At 42.5% G+C, this 16093-nt stretch overlaps 1 protein-coding gene across 1 annotated transcript; it reads left to right on the top strand.

Moving 5' to 3' along the window:
• Positions 1-3117: 3117 nt before the first annotated feature.
• LOC138201625 (trace amine-associated receptor 13c-like) lies at positions 3118-4246 on the top strand. The gene is given in 3 exon segments (XM_069155242.1): positions 3118-3186; positions 3188-3288; positions 3424-4246. Coding segments are annotated over 3 exon segments (993 nt in total).
• Positions 4247-16093: the final 11847 nt, after the last annotated feature.

Here is a 16093-nt window from a genome sequence, read left to right as displayed (position 1 = left end):
GCTCCACAGACTCCCATTCAACTTCTCTCATCAAATACAATGTCAATTAAAACTGCAAGATGCAGTGATATGCGGGCCCTCACAGCTGCACGTCGGAGAGCCGGTGGCCCCAACCCACTGGATCCCCACACGCGAGGGTCGGCATATTCCCTCTTGCAGTTTTATTTTTTTTCTCGATCTTGGTCCATATTCTTCTTTAAAAAAAAAAAGGCTTTTTTTAGCGGCTTCAACATCTTCAAAAACTCATGAAACTTGGTGCCTGACACAAGTTTCATGAGGTTTGGAGCATCGTTTGACCTTAAACATCAACTTCCTGTGTCACGGCGAAACATCAAACTTAGCCGCATCGCCCTGGCTATACTATATACTCTATACAATATACTCTATACTCTATACTCTATACAATATACTATATACTCTATACTCCATACCCTATACTCTATACAATATACTATATACTCTATACTCTATACTCTATACACTATACTCTATACTCTACTCTATACGCTATACTATATACAAAAATGAATTTTGGGTCACTTTTTGGACGACATGCTATAGTATGACTTTTCTTTGAATATTTTGGAAAACATACTTTGGATATTTTGGATGACTTTCATGAATTTTTGGAGTATGACCTTTTTCTGAGCTGACATGCATGTCTCAAGTTACTTCTCACTGAGGTATCTGCTCTAACACCACTGTGTCATACTATATCACGTTGTCAGAAATATGAAAAAAAAAAAAAAAGTCACTTTTGGACTTTTATTTTTTGTTTGTTTTGTGGTTGACCTTGGGTTTGGTATTAGTATGACTGCATGTTCAAACATTGAACCTGTGTGACTTACCCTTAGAGCAGGGGTGTCAAACTCATTTTAGTTAAGGGGCCACATACTGCCCACTTTCATCTCAAGTGGGCCAGACCAGTAAAATCATAGCATAATAATGCATACATAACGACAACATTTCTCTATGTTTAAATCATTGAAGGTTTTTGGATGATAAACCCTATTTTAAAGGTCTTTCTACAATAAACTAGAAACATAAAGAGCAAAAACTCAGACATCAGCCCACTGTTTATCTGCCTGGGCTCCCCTCTGCAGATTTAACGGGTCACAAAGCCAGCAGCAGCTTCTTCCTCCGGAGCAGACGTCGCATTTACGCTGTTTCTGAAGCAATTACTGGATCAATTAAAAAAACAATCACAAAACGTTTGTACTCATAAACTTCCATATTCTCATAGAAATGCAATGTATGTTTTTCTGTAATTTTCACACTTAGCAAAGTCATCCGGCGGGCCGAGCTGGACCCCCTGGCGGGCCGGATCTGGCCCGCATGTTTGACACCCCTGCCTTAGAGGGACTTGCCTTAGGAGGTCTTGCCCTCCGTGAACCATGTGGCTTACCCTTAGAGGGATTTGCTCTCTGTGAACTGTGTGGCTTTTTAAGGGGACTCGACCTCAGTAAACCATTAACCTTGTGTGTTACCTCGGCGGGTAAACCGTGAACCTCGTGTGTTACCTTGGCGGGTAAACCGTGAACCTCGTGTGTTACCTCGGCGGGTAAACCGTGAACCATGTGTGTTACCTTGGCGGGGCTTGAACCCGTGTCTTCATGAGGTCGTTTCCAGCTCTGAGTCGGTGTCAGCGTTGTAGACCACTGGACTATCTTCGGCGCCGGAGAATGAATCACAGCAGGAGAAAGAGTTTCATGGAGTTCACTCAGAGCTTCCAGAGACTCAACCAACAGTCTGGTTAACTCAACAGGTAAAAGATTCTACTTCACCAAGGTTGCTATTAATGGTTCAGATTCCACCTTGGCCTGTTGATGGTGATTCAACTTTTAGTGAAGTTGAAACGTTTGGAGAAATTGAAAAAGTTTTGCATACACTACACATTACAGGAAGATATTTAATATCACTGCAGACCCCCTTGAAAACACGTATATCTACTATCCAAAGAATGTCTGTGGCAATTTTGGTCGCATTTGAATGAATATTTGTGGACGGTCGAGTTATAGGTTGCAGTGAGCCAAAGATTTGTCACAATGCCGTCTAACTCCTGGGAAGATTGGTAGTGCAGTGGTTAGCACTGCTGCCTCTCAGCCAGAATGGTTCAAGTTCACCCTTTGTCATAACTTAAAAAAAAAAAAATCATAAGTCATTTTGGACTTTGAAAATGCCGGTCATTTTTTAAACAACATGCCATAGCATGACTTTTGGGTCACTTTTTGGCCGCCATGCCACGGGCACATCGATCGATGAAAACAAATTATTTTGATAACTTTTAATTCCAAACATGTTAAGAGGGCACAGACTCAATTTCGAGTCGGTCCGACAAAATCTGAAAAAGGAGTTTGTTAAAGTACAATGTGCGAATCGCCAAAAATGGCGAATAAATTCAAAATGACGGACTTCCTGTTGAGTTGATGTAATGATGCAATGTAACTTTTTTGTATGTCCAGGTGTGATACACATGTCCACCGAATTGGCATCTGTTTAGGGGGCGCTACCGAGCCATTTGGCCGTGCCCACTCGCGACTACACAAGAATATGAAATTTTTCGCTGGGACAGATGTGTGTATCAACTTTCATGAGTTTTTGAATATAAGAAAACCTCCAAAAATGCATTTAAACTTTCAGGAAAAAAATAATAATAACTTTACGAATAGCAATAGGGCTTTCGCACCTTTGGTGCTCGGACCCTAATAAAATGTCTCCAGCAGTTATCTCGGTGTTGTTAGCTAAAGTCACTCCTTCTTGTTAGTTTTCTGGAGGTCCATCTGAAAATAATCCCACATTGATTAAAAAATAAGCTTAAAAAATACCTGGTTTTGGGGCGTGTCTGTTTGATTGACAGGTCTGTGGTGCAGTCAGGTTACAGCTGTCGGTGCATAGTGTGTTCCAAATACGGTCACTTCTGGTTCCTAAAAGACAAAAAAAATGTATATTTCTAAGATGTTAAGAGAAAAAGCGAAGAGGTGTTGATGCAACGACTCCGACAGACCAGAAGCAAACGCACACTACAGACTACCAGGAGAGGTGAAACCCTGAGGGAGCGTCGGTCAGGAGAATAAAAGAGCTGAACGTCAGAGTCCGTCAGCTTCTCTCCGTCGAACGATGGACGTCGCTGGAGGAGCCGAACTCTGCGTCCCGCAGCTGAACTCGTCCTGCAGGAAGCCCGCCCACCCCCCCCACCGCCACCATGCTCATCTACGTGCTGCTCTCCTCCATCGCGCTCATCACCGTGGCTCTCAACCTGCTCGTCATCATCTCCATCTCCCACTTCAAGCACGTATAATCATCTAAAAATCCTACAACTCACACACTCTGCTTGTTTTTGCGCGTGTTAATGCTTTTTTTTTTTTTTTTTTCCCTTTTGGGCCTTTTTGCCTGCGGCTCCCCGATGACACTCTCCCTCCCCAGGCAGCTCCACACCCCCACCAACTTCCTCCTGCTGTCTCTGGCGGTGTCGGACCTCCTCGTGGGCCTCCTGCTGATGCCGGTGGAGATCGTGTACGTGGAGGCCTGCTGGTTCCTGGGCGACGTCCTGTGCACGCTGTACTACGTCGTGGACTACATCATCACGTCGGCCTCCGTGGCCAACATGGTGCTCATCTCCCTCGACCGCTACGTGGCCATCTGTGACCCGCTGCGTTACTCCAGCAGAGTCACCGAGAGGACGGCGCGGACCTGCGTGTGCCTGTGCTGGCTCTGCTCTGTGTTTTACAGGATGCTGCTGCTGATGGACCACCTGAGACAGCCGGGCCGCTCCAACACTTGCTTCGGGGAGTGCGTGGTCGTCATCAGCCACGTGGCGGGAGTGGTGGACGTCGTGTTCACCTTCGTCGTGCCCATCGGCGTCATCATGGTGCTGTACCTGAGGGTGTTCGGCGTGGCCGTGTCTCAGGCTCGCAGCCTGCGCTCTCAGGTCGGCGCGGCGGCCGGCCGGCGTTCGGGAGCCGCGACGGTGAAGAAAAAGGAGCTGAAGGCGGCCCGGACGCTGGGCATCGTCGTGCTCGTGTTCCTGTTCTGTTTCTGCCCGTATTATTTCCCCGCTCTGGCAGGCGAGGACACTTCGGTCGACGCCTCGTCCGTGGCCTTCGAGATCTGGTTGGCGCATTTCAACTCGAGTTTGAACCCCGTCATCTACGCCTTCTTCTACCCCTGGTTCAGGAAGTCCATCAAGCACATCCTGACCCTGCAGATACTGAAGCCCGGCTCCCGCGATGCTAAGATCCTGCCCTGACCTCACACATATGAACGGCACAGCGGGATCCAGTTGTTCTTTATTTGTGTAACGTGTGTGTGGAAATGTTGTGAAAACAATTCGGTTTCTCTCAAAAATATTTTTGTCCCACGATTATAAAAAAGAGGATTCATTTATTTGTACATTTGTTGGATAAACATTAATGAATTTAGTTTCTCCTCCTCTGCAGCCTTGAAATAAAGTAACTCCAGCTGATGGAGGGACGACATTAAGTTCAAAAACACTATGACCAGTCAAATGTCACCAGCTCCCTTTTCTATCAATATGCTTCACTGCATGTGTCGGATTCTTTTCTTTCTTTGAAAGTCAGAAGGAAATATGTCATTATTTCAAACAGCCGATCGATGGTCTGCAGCCTCAGTGTACATGCTCGAGTGTTTCTCAAATTCATTTCAGACATATTTTTAGCTTGGCTTTTTAATTGAAGCTCTATTGTTTTGTTTTTAATTGATTTATTGCTTTGATCTTTGTTTTTCAATGTTGTTGTTGTTTTTATTGTATTTTTAAGCTTCTTTTTTCTTTTATCATTGCGATGCATCACAGTTTGAAAGGTGATATATAAATAAATCAAGCCAGAAGCTAATATAAACCTTCATTTCTCAGTGTCTGATCCATTTCTTTTAATGTAGTTTTCCGTTGATGAAACAAAGCTTAGTTGTATTGTATGTCCAAATGACAGAAACACATTTTAAAAAAATAAATCATAAAACATGCATAAAATAATGCGCAGTAATGTTTTTATTTGACAGTTTACACCAAACTACACAAAATACCTGAGAGACACAGTTGGTAGTTTACTTTATAATCAGAAAGCAGCTGAAAGATGAGTGAAAATTAAAGGACAATAACAGCAAAGAGGCATCGAAGGTACCGACAGTAACCAGCAGGGGTCAGTGTGTGCAGCCCTTTACTGTGTGTGTCACAATAATCTCCCTCACTGTAAAAAAAACATAATAAAATATTACAGTAACACGTCAAACCACCACTGATATGAAAATAAAGCTCAGATTTCTCCTTTGATTCTCTTTCATTTCATTTAATCTAAGTAGGATGATTTATGGCGTGAAGACCCAACATTTCATAAAAGATATTTACATCTTTTAACTGCAAATTCACTGGTAGATTTTAAATTTAAAATATAACCAAATCTGAAACTTTGAAAGTGCTCTCAGGAAATATGAGAAGCATCCTGCATAATTAAGGTTAAAGGTTAATCCTCTCTTTTATTTTCATTATTTTTTTACATTTGTAGATATTATAAATCACTCTCTGCAGAGTTCTGCTCTGAGTTTTAACCATCTCATTACAACAGAGGTAGCAAGGTGTGTTCATATATTGGCATTTCTGCTTATCACCTTGTCATTTCATATTGTTTTCTTCTCAGTCTCAAACAGTAGATTTTTAAATGTTTCAAGCAGATTTATTTTGATGTTTGTACAGCTGAGGATGTTAATATAGTTATTATATTATAAAACAAGATCATTTTTTTTTTAAAAGAGCTTTCCTGTTGGGTTTATTGTGGGAAAAACATAGAAGTTCAACTTTTGTATTTGTCCAAGATGACCGAGGATATCTTTAACCTGAGCAGCTCTGATTGGCCATATGACTGTGCTGCATAATATCTATGATTGCTGATAAGCTTTTTAATGTAAAAATCAGAGAAATTGTAGATGCCAGGTAAATTTAGTGCAGTACAAATCACAGTATTTCCCAACCAAAATGAAGTGTAGTACTTGAAGCAAAACTATGAAGTAGCACAAAGTTGAAATATTTTATTCTAAGAAGAAAAAAAAAAAAATCTCAATTATTGACAATTTACATCATCATAAAAGTATCTTGGAGGTAGCTGGAACAGCCTTTTAATAACACGCAGCAGGCAGAGAATACATTTTAACAATAAACTTAATCCAGCAGAGAAAATGGGCCGCACCCCTCCAGTCTGCAGGAACCCAGCAGAGGGCGCTCAAACTCCACACAACACACGAAGCATCAACACAAAAGGACATGTTTTAATCTTTCATTTCAAAGGGAAAGTGACCCCCCCCCCCCCCCCCAAAAAAAAAAAAAAAAAAAAAAAAAGTGCTGAACTCGTGCTGCGTTCCAGATGACAGACTTCCCTCTAAATAGTGCTCTTCCATGTCAGGACTCTTACTTGTGAAGTGCAGGAGTTTCTACCGAGTGGTGTTGTTTCAAACCACACCGACAGGAAATGACCTCGGCATGTGAACACATCACCCTCCAAAATATCAGCAGCTTTAGTTATTTTACCCAGATATCAGCGTGTTTTTGTGTCCTCTGTTTAACACACAGATTCTTCTGTCCAGCAGCAGCAGTGAAAAAGAAACACTTTGTGTCCATGAACAGCTGCAGCTTCCTCATATGCTTTAATTTGAAAATCCTTTATGGCCCCGCCCCTTCCTCTACGGAGCCAAGATGGCGACCGGTTAGGGTGGAAAGTGTCCAGAGTTTCACACTTCTTTTTTTTTTGGAGCGTTCTGAGTGCTTCATCCTGGTACTTGTACACAGGAAAAACGGGAGAGTCATTTTTTACCGGAGCTACTATTATTTTCCTCTAACAGAGTAATATTTCATCATTCTGGAGCGTAATTACTACCAGTAGCCAGTAGAGTGGGATCAAATATTCAGAATAAAATCTATTGGCGTAAAACAGCGTGACCACGCCCACCACGGTTCCTTAAATTTAGTTCTCGCTACGCTGAATTCCCACAACTTTTGGTGCTCCACGGACACACTAACGCCAGGTGGATTGCCGACACGCCTGTGTTAAAGTCTCAGTAAAGCAGTCTTAGCTATCATCAGCAGCCAGCGGACTTCGCCGAGCAGGTGCACGCGTGTTTTAGTCTGTGCAGAGCGCCGTGGAGGGACCGTCTTTTGCTGGTGTAACGCGTGTCTTTTACTCCTGAAAAGAGCTCCGTTAACCACCGCTTTAAACGGACGGTTTCGATCTGCAGTTCGTCAGCACCCTGGTCGATGCGACCTGCGAGTTGTACTCTGAAAAATGCACTTTCGCTGTGTTGACTGCTAAAACTTGCTGGGCTTGACATCGGCGCGGGACGTCGGCGCGGGCCACCCGCCAAGTGCGGGCGGAATTGGGCAGCACAAGCCTGATTGGTCTGTTATACTGATATATATAGATATAGATCTATCTATAGATATAGATATAGATATATCTATATCTATATAAAAGCTAACTGGCGGCTGCGTGTCCTGTATTACAGTGAATAATGTCGCCAACATGACTTCGACATTAGTGGTCACCGCGGCAGTCGATATTAGTGTTCACTTAAAAATAAATACAACTGACAACACCGTGGCAATTAACATTTTATACGAGCGTATAACCAAGGTGGAACAGGTTTTTAACAATCCTCCCATTGCACAAGTTGTCTTTTTTGCTGTACTTTTTATGTTTAAATTTTACGGCACAACAGATGCTTTTCCGTTTTATTGTTTATTTTTGACCTGTTGTGTAATAAAGTAATAGTGTAATAAAGACCTGCTTGAAAGTTCCCTTATTTTTTTATATTGAAATAGTTTACCTCTGTGGAGACATATTAGTCCATGCATCATGTCTTTCTAATGTTAGTTTACTATGGTATTACCAATGTTGGCAGTTACACTGGTTCTGTACATTTTAATTGAAGTTGTAACTGTTAAAGATACTAAATTGTTGGCTGTTTCTGATAATGCAACTCATTTAGTTTTTCTTGTCGTGAAGGATGCAGGCTGTGCGAGTGAAGTACAGAGATCGTCAGAAGTACATTTGTTATGAGGGGCAACCAACCTTCAAATCCTTTTTGGATTGTGGCGAGTGGAAAATATTGCACACTAATCTGTGGAACAATATACTTGGGATGTCGGTTTATGTTTTGCTTGACTGAAAGTCTTTTCCCTGAAAAAGCAAAGGTCTGCTAAGGAACACCAAGTCAGTTTTGGGATTACAATGTTCAAGTAAAAATGGCCTTCTGACTTATGTCTGTTGTGTTTTTCTGCAAATACACAACCGATTCACCACTAAGCTTGTCCCTTGTTATTTTGTCTTCACAGCTGCCAAGAAATTTGACCTTTCAACCTTGGACGTAAAAGTCTCTGATGAATCGAAGACCGAAGTTGATGAGGAGGTGTATGAGTGTCTTCTAAAGAAACAAGACCTCGGTGTGCTGGAGATTTTGTTTACCCCAAGACCCGAATCTTGAGGGTGAGTTACTTATTAGCTTATAACTTCATATTTATGTCTACAGCTCGGTCAATCTAACATGTTTTGAATATGCAAGACAATTGAATATATCTGAGTTTTCTTTTACTTATTTAGATATTTTGAAATCATCTTTGTTTCTGTGCTCACTTGTTCCACCATTTCTGGAACTGTAGTGGGCATAATACAATGTGACATATTTGAATTCCTCTAGTAATAAGGGATGTCTGCACTTATATTGTGTGATAGTCACAATGTTAATCACATCAGTTAAATGTTAATATGATTTCCAGATCCTTTGAGCTGCCCTTCATGATGCTCCTTTGCAAGCTTCAGTGGAGACAATGATCCTATGATGTAGTATTCAGGAGGGAAAAGGCCAAAATTGTATTTTTCACTTTACAGAGGTCCAATTTTATTTTCTTAAAATGTATTCTGTAAAATATCTGTTTTGATGTATTGCACATTTATTATATTTCTTTTCAAAATCGTAAAGTGTGTTTTGTTAAATACTGATATCTGATTTATTCAACTTGTCGGGTTTAAAGATAACCTTCCAGAGTGAGTTCTCACAGGTTTGAATCATAATTTAAGTATATATCGAGTGAAATTCAATTCCATATGGAGTTCAATCCAATTCAGAGTGAAATTCAAATCCATATAGAGTGAAATTTAGTTCTATATGGAGTGAATTCCAGTTCTAAACAGTGAAAATCTACTCTAAATGGAGTAAAATATAACTGTAAATTGAGTGAAATGGCAGTAGAGTTGTTTTCATTTTACGCTACGTAGAGTAAATAATCATCATGTAGAGTTAAATATAAACACTGAATAGAGTAAAAAATACTCTGAGGCAAGAGTACATTTTACTCTATTTAGACTGGGACCAAATGCTACATTTTTTTTGGAGTAAAACTTTTTTTCAAATTGAGTAAAATTTACTCGGATGAATTTGCCGTTTAGTGTTCTGATGTTTCTGTACTGACAGTGAGAACACACTGATGAGTGATGGTACACAAGTACAACATCTGAAACACGAGTAAAACATCCGAAACACGAGTGCAACATCTGCAACACAAGTAGAACATCTGGATCACAGCACCAGTCTTCAGGCCCACAGTGTGTCGACATCTGAGCGTTATGCCTTTAAAAGTTTCAGCTGACCTTCTGTTTACATGTCAATATATCAACTAACCTGTGCAGGGAGGTCAAACCCCTTTTATTATATGTAACAAAAACTCCTATTCAGCACCTCTTTTTGTTTATTAGAATATTTACTCATGCATGTGTCTTCAGTTGTGTTGAAGTGTTTAGAGACTGAATTAGTGGATGGAGGAAGACCGACTTCCGGGATCAGATTTTGGAGCAACGTTCCCAACACGGGCGTCACGGAATCCTGCAATACCAGAGCCGGTCCACTGGGGGGAGCTGTGGCTCCTTAAAGGCCTGCCACAGTGACTGGTGGTTAGTGTGCAGATGTAATCCGGCTCTCATTCCTTCATTTGGGAGCTCCACCTGGTCATAATTTCCCTGAATACGAGTCATCGTCTCACACACCAGACATTTCTCCTCCTGACTGATTTCATTCATGTAAAAAAAAAAAAAAAAATAGAAAAGAAAAAAAGTAAACGCATTAAAACTCCTCCCGTCTCATCCCTCCGTCCTTCCCTCTCTGCATCCTTCTCTGTCATCTCTTTTCATGCGTTATGGTGGAGTATTTCTCATCAGCTGGACATGTATTCTCTCATCTCTTCCTCCCAGCGACGCCTCCTCCTCCTCCTTCTCCTCCTCTCCTTCCCGTCGCTCTCTGCATGAGAGAGCAGAGGAGCTGCTGCTGCTGGTAATACTGCAGCAGTCTGAGGTTAATGTCACACAGTGCAGGGAGCTCGATGACAACGGCTGCCAAATTATAATTTCAAGACACACACATACTGTATGTGTGAGTGTGTGTGTGTGTGCAGACTTTGAGCACACATTTAGGGATTTTGACCCATTTACTGAATTGTACCGGTAAAAGGGACAAGTTTAAACACACAGGAGAGAGTTAGCTTTAGGAAGAGACTAAAACAACAGGTGGTTATTTTGGTGTCACTAAAAAAAACTATAAAAACCATAATTTGAGCATGTTAATTAGTCCCGTTAGCAGCAATGTTCAGGAACCACGGGGCTTCGAGCTGCATGCTAACGTCAGCATGCTAATAACGAAGACACTAACTGGTGTTAAAGCAGCGAACCTCCATCTGCTCGATGCCGCTCATCACCATCACCTGCAGCCGCTTTCAGTCCTTCAACGCTGATTCGATTTGATTTATTTTGCACAAATTTTAAAACGCAAGATCTTACAAGGTAAAAAAAAAAAAAAATCTTCTTGTGCAGTGCAGGGAGAAGTAAAAAAAAACAACAACAACAACAAAAACAAACTGGGCTTATTTATAAGTTATAAGTTATAGAACAAAATGTACATGCAGAAACAATATTGCTGCATGGAAACAAATGACAGCAAAATGTATCTGACAACCACAGCAAAAACAATGAAGTCAATACAAAAGCTAACAGATCTGCTGATGTCGGAGTGTGTGTGTCTGTGTGTGTGTGTGTGTGTTGCAGTTACAAAACAGCAGTTAAATGTTTTTTTGTTTTTTTTTAAAGCAACTTAATTTTTTTTTTTTTTTTAAAGGAACAGCTTTTCACGCAAAGCATTTCCTTCAAAGGAACAGATGCTGCGTTCAAACGCGGTCGTATTCACCGCGTGCATGAGAACAGTCCGCGTGAACAGCGCCCTCTTGTGGTGTGCACGACGTCGCAACTCTAAATGTTCTTCGAGCCTCGAGTTCGCGAGCTGTGACGTGTTTGTGACGTTTACAGAAAGGTCAGAGGTCGTGGAAGTTCACGTTTGGTTGGATGTTAATCTAATATATTGTAGTTTTAGTCACTCAGAGTTTGTCTTCATAACTTGGATAATAATCTACGTCTGAGGAACAGGTTGACCTTCCCGACGGCCTCGTCTTTTCCCTCTTTGTCTTTGTATTTCCCGCGTTACCTTAGCTTGACGATCCATAATAACCAAGGTCAGCGCTGAGAGGGGAGGAGAGCTTTAATTAGTTACTTTTAAATCGTTCAGCGTTATCGTGACTCCGGCCAACGGGTTCACCGGCCGTGAGCGCGTCAGCTCATAGTCTACAAAACGTAGCAGAGCCACATACGGCTTCCCGCGTCAAAATCTAAGTTTTAACGTCCGATCGTGACTTATTGTGGTTATGGCGCGATTATAAGCGACAAAAAGAAACTGCGGTTGCGTTTCGGAGGAGCGTTCGTTGTCTGTAATATAACGGCGGCGCCAAGCTGCAGTCTGCCGCGGCAAATCTTCCCCCCCGCAGCACGTTCCTGCACCGAGGCCCCCCCGAACATATTTACTCTGCTGTGATCCGTACAGCGTTGTGGAAAGACAAACATGTGCCTGTGTTTGTTTCTGCTTCCTGCAGACCCTGGAGCAGATTGCTTTCGCGCAGCGCGATGCTCCGAGCAGTCGGCTTTAATGAAAACCGAGCTCGTTCCGCTGCGAGCCGGAGAGGCCGACAGACGAGGAGGTCCGACGGAACGCAAACATTGGGAGGTTTTTAAGGAGGGAGCTCGTCGTGGCGGCAAAGAAACAAGGAGCTGCGAGGTTTCGCTTTCCAAGTCATCGAATTCACGACGTGAACGGGAACAGAAAGGGTCCTACCGGGGCGGAAGTGAGCCGTCGGCCGACGCCGATGGATTCTCCCACATCTCGCAGGAGCGAGCGGAGTCTGTTGGAGCTCCTGTCTGCGTGACCGCTTGTGATTTTTTATTTGTCAAACGGCAGCAGCTGTCCAGGATCGGGCGTCGAGGTCGGCCGTTCTTCTTCCTGACTTCAGGTGAAGTACAAGAAATTGTATTTTCTTGATTCCTGTTGTTCTGGGTTTTGTACCCTCGTGGTTGAAATGCACTTACTGTAAGTCGCTTTGGATAAAAGCGTCGGCTAAATGAAATGTAACGTAAAAAGTGCTCGTGAGACACTTCGGAGACGCCCTGCAGGACTTTAATCACTTTGTAGGAATTTGGAAATCACTGAGAATTAAAAGGGTGTCACAGTCTGTAGGAATTGAGACTCAAACGCACGACATGAGAAACCGGAGGGGAAGCAAACAAAAGAACTTTGGTCCAGAACGTGTGGCTTCTGGACACCCTCCCCGTAGCCGTTGCATAGCAACAGTGGTTAAACACCAAGCATACGGTGTACACGATTTCCCATGTTGTAACCATGCGGCGACCATCAGCGACGTTGGTTTGTGAACGTTATGAATTCTCCAGTTCAGATTCTGTCCGTCACCATCTTTGCTAGTTCGGAGCAGTTTGGAGCAGGAAGTGACCATATTTGGATGAGCTGGGGGAGGAGCCAGCGGTGGATCTGAGTAATCTGATTGGAAACCTGACGATACTATGTCCCGCCCACCGATAGCTGTAACCTGACTGCACCACAGGCCTGTCAATCAAACAGACACGCCCCCAAAAACAGGTCATTTTGAATCTTATTTTCTAATGAATGAGGGATTATTTTCAGATGGACCTCCAGAAAACTAATAATAAGGAGTGACTTTAGCTAACAACACAGATAACTGCTGGAGACATTTTATTGACTTTGTATTTGATGAGAAGTTAAATGGGAGTCTATGGAGCCGGAGGCTTTTCGGAGCCGACCTCTAGTGGCACTCGGTGGTATTGCAGATAAAGACACTTCTGCGTCGGAACCATTTTTCAGACCTGGAAGCTACGAACACTTTTATTAACAGTCTGTGGTCAATATACAATATATTAGCTACATATTTTCAGCTGACATAAGCTGTTTGTCTCCTACTGTACTTTCACACTTGTCTCAGTGTCAGTTAAATACTTTCTCTTTGTTTTCCTCCAGGCAGTCATTTCATTTAACACTGTTCACGGCCCTGACAGTCACGCTGTTGTTTCCATTCACATTGCTACTCTTCAGCTGATTTACTCGAAATGCTTCAAATTCTCATCTTTTACACATTATTAACAGTTCAAGACATTTTGTTTCTGTCCCGTAAATACAAATAATTGATGAGAGGCAGCAATCTAAGTTTTGTGCTGGAAGTCTTTCAGTAACACAAGAGGCTGGAAAATATGGCTGAAGAATTGAGCCGAGCGTCCATCCACCCGTCTTCAGACCCCAAATATCTGCAGCACGTTGAGCTCAAACACAAAGCGAGTGTTTGGCAGTGATAAAAAGGGGGGGGGGGGGGGACCAAAACCAAAATGCAGCTTAAAGATGATTGTACACTGCTTTAGAAATGCTTTTTATTTAATCGACCTACACCTCCAGCTCATTATTGGATGAAATGAATGTGCGCGGTAGAGCTTAAATCAAGGTTGTTGTTTCTAAATGAAAAGACATGGAAACAGAACATGTTAACATTCAATGAGCTTCCGTGTCAGAAAACAGAAAATTATCCAGCGGTTCTGCATCATGGAGTGCTAATGGAAGCTCTGGAGATAATATTCAGGCGCAGGTGCAAACACCTTCGGGAAAATGAGGTTGAACAAATTTATTTCCTGAGATCCCCAGTCAGACAAAACTCCAGCGGAGAGTGAAATGTGACTCCTCCTGCCAAACACTATTAAATTGGCTCGTTTTGTCTTTGCTCTCGCTCGCTTGCCAGGTTTCTGATAACATATTCAATATAAAGCCGGCAGCAAATTAATGGCTCCTGACATAATAAACAGAACTCGATACTGTTTGGTTAGCTTGTGGCTGTGAAAGCAATTCACTTCATTAATGTGGGCAATGGGCATCCAATTAATTTATGGACTGTCAATATGTGTAGTTAACAGCAAAGATATCAACAGCTGCAGATCTGCAGCTACACATTTCTTACAATAGTTCGAAAATGCGACTTTAAATTTAAGCAAACACTTTACACTTTAGGCATCAAGTATTCAGACCCACTCCCTTGTTTGGTTTCGGAGTTTAATTATGAATGCTTAGATTGGAATTTTTCCATCAGTCCACATTCAATAACTCACTTTCAGTGTGCAAAAAAAATACACCTGCTCAAAATCCAGAGGGATGCGCTTACGAAGAGATATCGGCGGGTTAGCAAGGTTTGTGGAGACTCAAGTCGGGATTCAACTATCAAATTGCTCTCTGCGAAAACTATAAACACTGAAAACATGATTGCACTTTTCCATAGTTACAGCGGCAGCGGTTCAGTCATTGTTTGTTTCCCTGGAGAGGAGAGGTGGGTGGTCATGACTTCAGCAGCTTGTCCACAGCTCTCTGGGAAAAATATGTTCATCAGTGACGTCATCGTTGATTTGTGAACGTTATGAAGCCTCCAGTTCAGATTCTGTCCGTCACCATCTTTGCTAGTTCGGAGACGGTTTGGAGCAGGAAGTGACCATATTTGGACGAGCTGGGGGAGGAGCCAGCGGTGGATCTGACCGATCTGATTGGAAACCTGACGATACTACGTCCCGCCCACTGATAGCTGTAACCTGACTGCACCACAGGCCTGTCAATCAGACACGCCCCCCAAAACAGGTCTTTTTGAAGCTTATTTTCTAATGAATGAGGGATTATTTTAAGATGGACCTCCAGAAAACTAATGAGAAGGAGTGACTTTAGCTAACAACACCGAGATAACTGCTGGAGACATTTTATTGACGTTGTATTTGATGAGAGAAGTTGAATGGGAGTCTATGGAGCTGGAGGCTTTTTGGAGCCGACCTCTGGTGGCACTCGGTGGTATTGCAGCTTAAGACACTTCTGCATCTGAACCATTTTTCAGAGCTGGAAGTTATGTCCACTTTAGAGAATAATGTAAACCGACACTGGGGCCAAACAGAGCTCAGGAAGTCATGATTATTTGGACACAACATTTTCACATGTTTAGATGTTGTGCTGTTTGTGATATTGACCACAGAGCTAGCTAACTGGGTAGGCTACGCTAACCAGGTCTGTTGTACAGTTCTTCCATTCACTCCAATCAATGCTACATCAATCCTTCCTTGTGAGGAGTTCCCAGTTCATCAGGTGTTCCGGTAGATTTCCCCACCACCCAGTTGCTCATGAATGTACCATTGAACTGAAGAGCCGTGATTTAAAATATCTTTAATTTAATTCTGTCTTAAGTTTTTTAACAGTGAGGCCTTTTAAGAGCAAATGGAAAAAAAAAAAAAAAACGTTTCAAACATGTTCATGGTGAATGCTCTTCATTTTTTTTCTCTTCTGCCAGATATTCTGATTGAAGTCAGTCACTCTCATTGCTTCTTCCGCCCTGAAATTTAATTTCATGCAGCTCTCACTGTGCAGCGTCCACTGGTTCCGCCGTTGATCTAATATCTCAGCTGTTAGATTTACACCGCTGCAACTTCTCCTTGGCATGATTCTAATGCAGTAACTCCTCTTTCATCCTTTTTATATTAATGCTGTGGGTCTTTTGAACTCAATCCGGCACCGAACCGGGCACCTTGTGTGAAGACACCACGTTGTGTGCCATCTTCAGTGTGGCGGTAGTGTGATATTTTAGAGGTGACGTAACTGCACACAATCCCACAGGCTCTCTGCCACA

Source organism: Embiotoca jacksoni, unplaced genomic scaffold, assembly GCF_022577435.1.
Source record: "Embiotoca jacksoni isolate LCO1_2020_lvr unplaced genomic scaffold, fEmbJac1.0.p SCAF_2, whole genome shotgun sequence".
Taxonomy (NCBI): domain Eukaryota; kingdom Metazoa; phylum Chordata; class Actinopteri; family Embiotocidae; genus Embiotoca; species Embiotoca jacksoni.
This window is presented reverse-complemented; position numbering and strand designations above follow the sequence as displayed.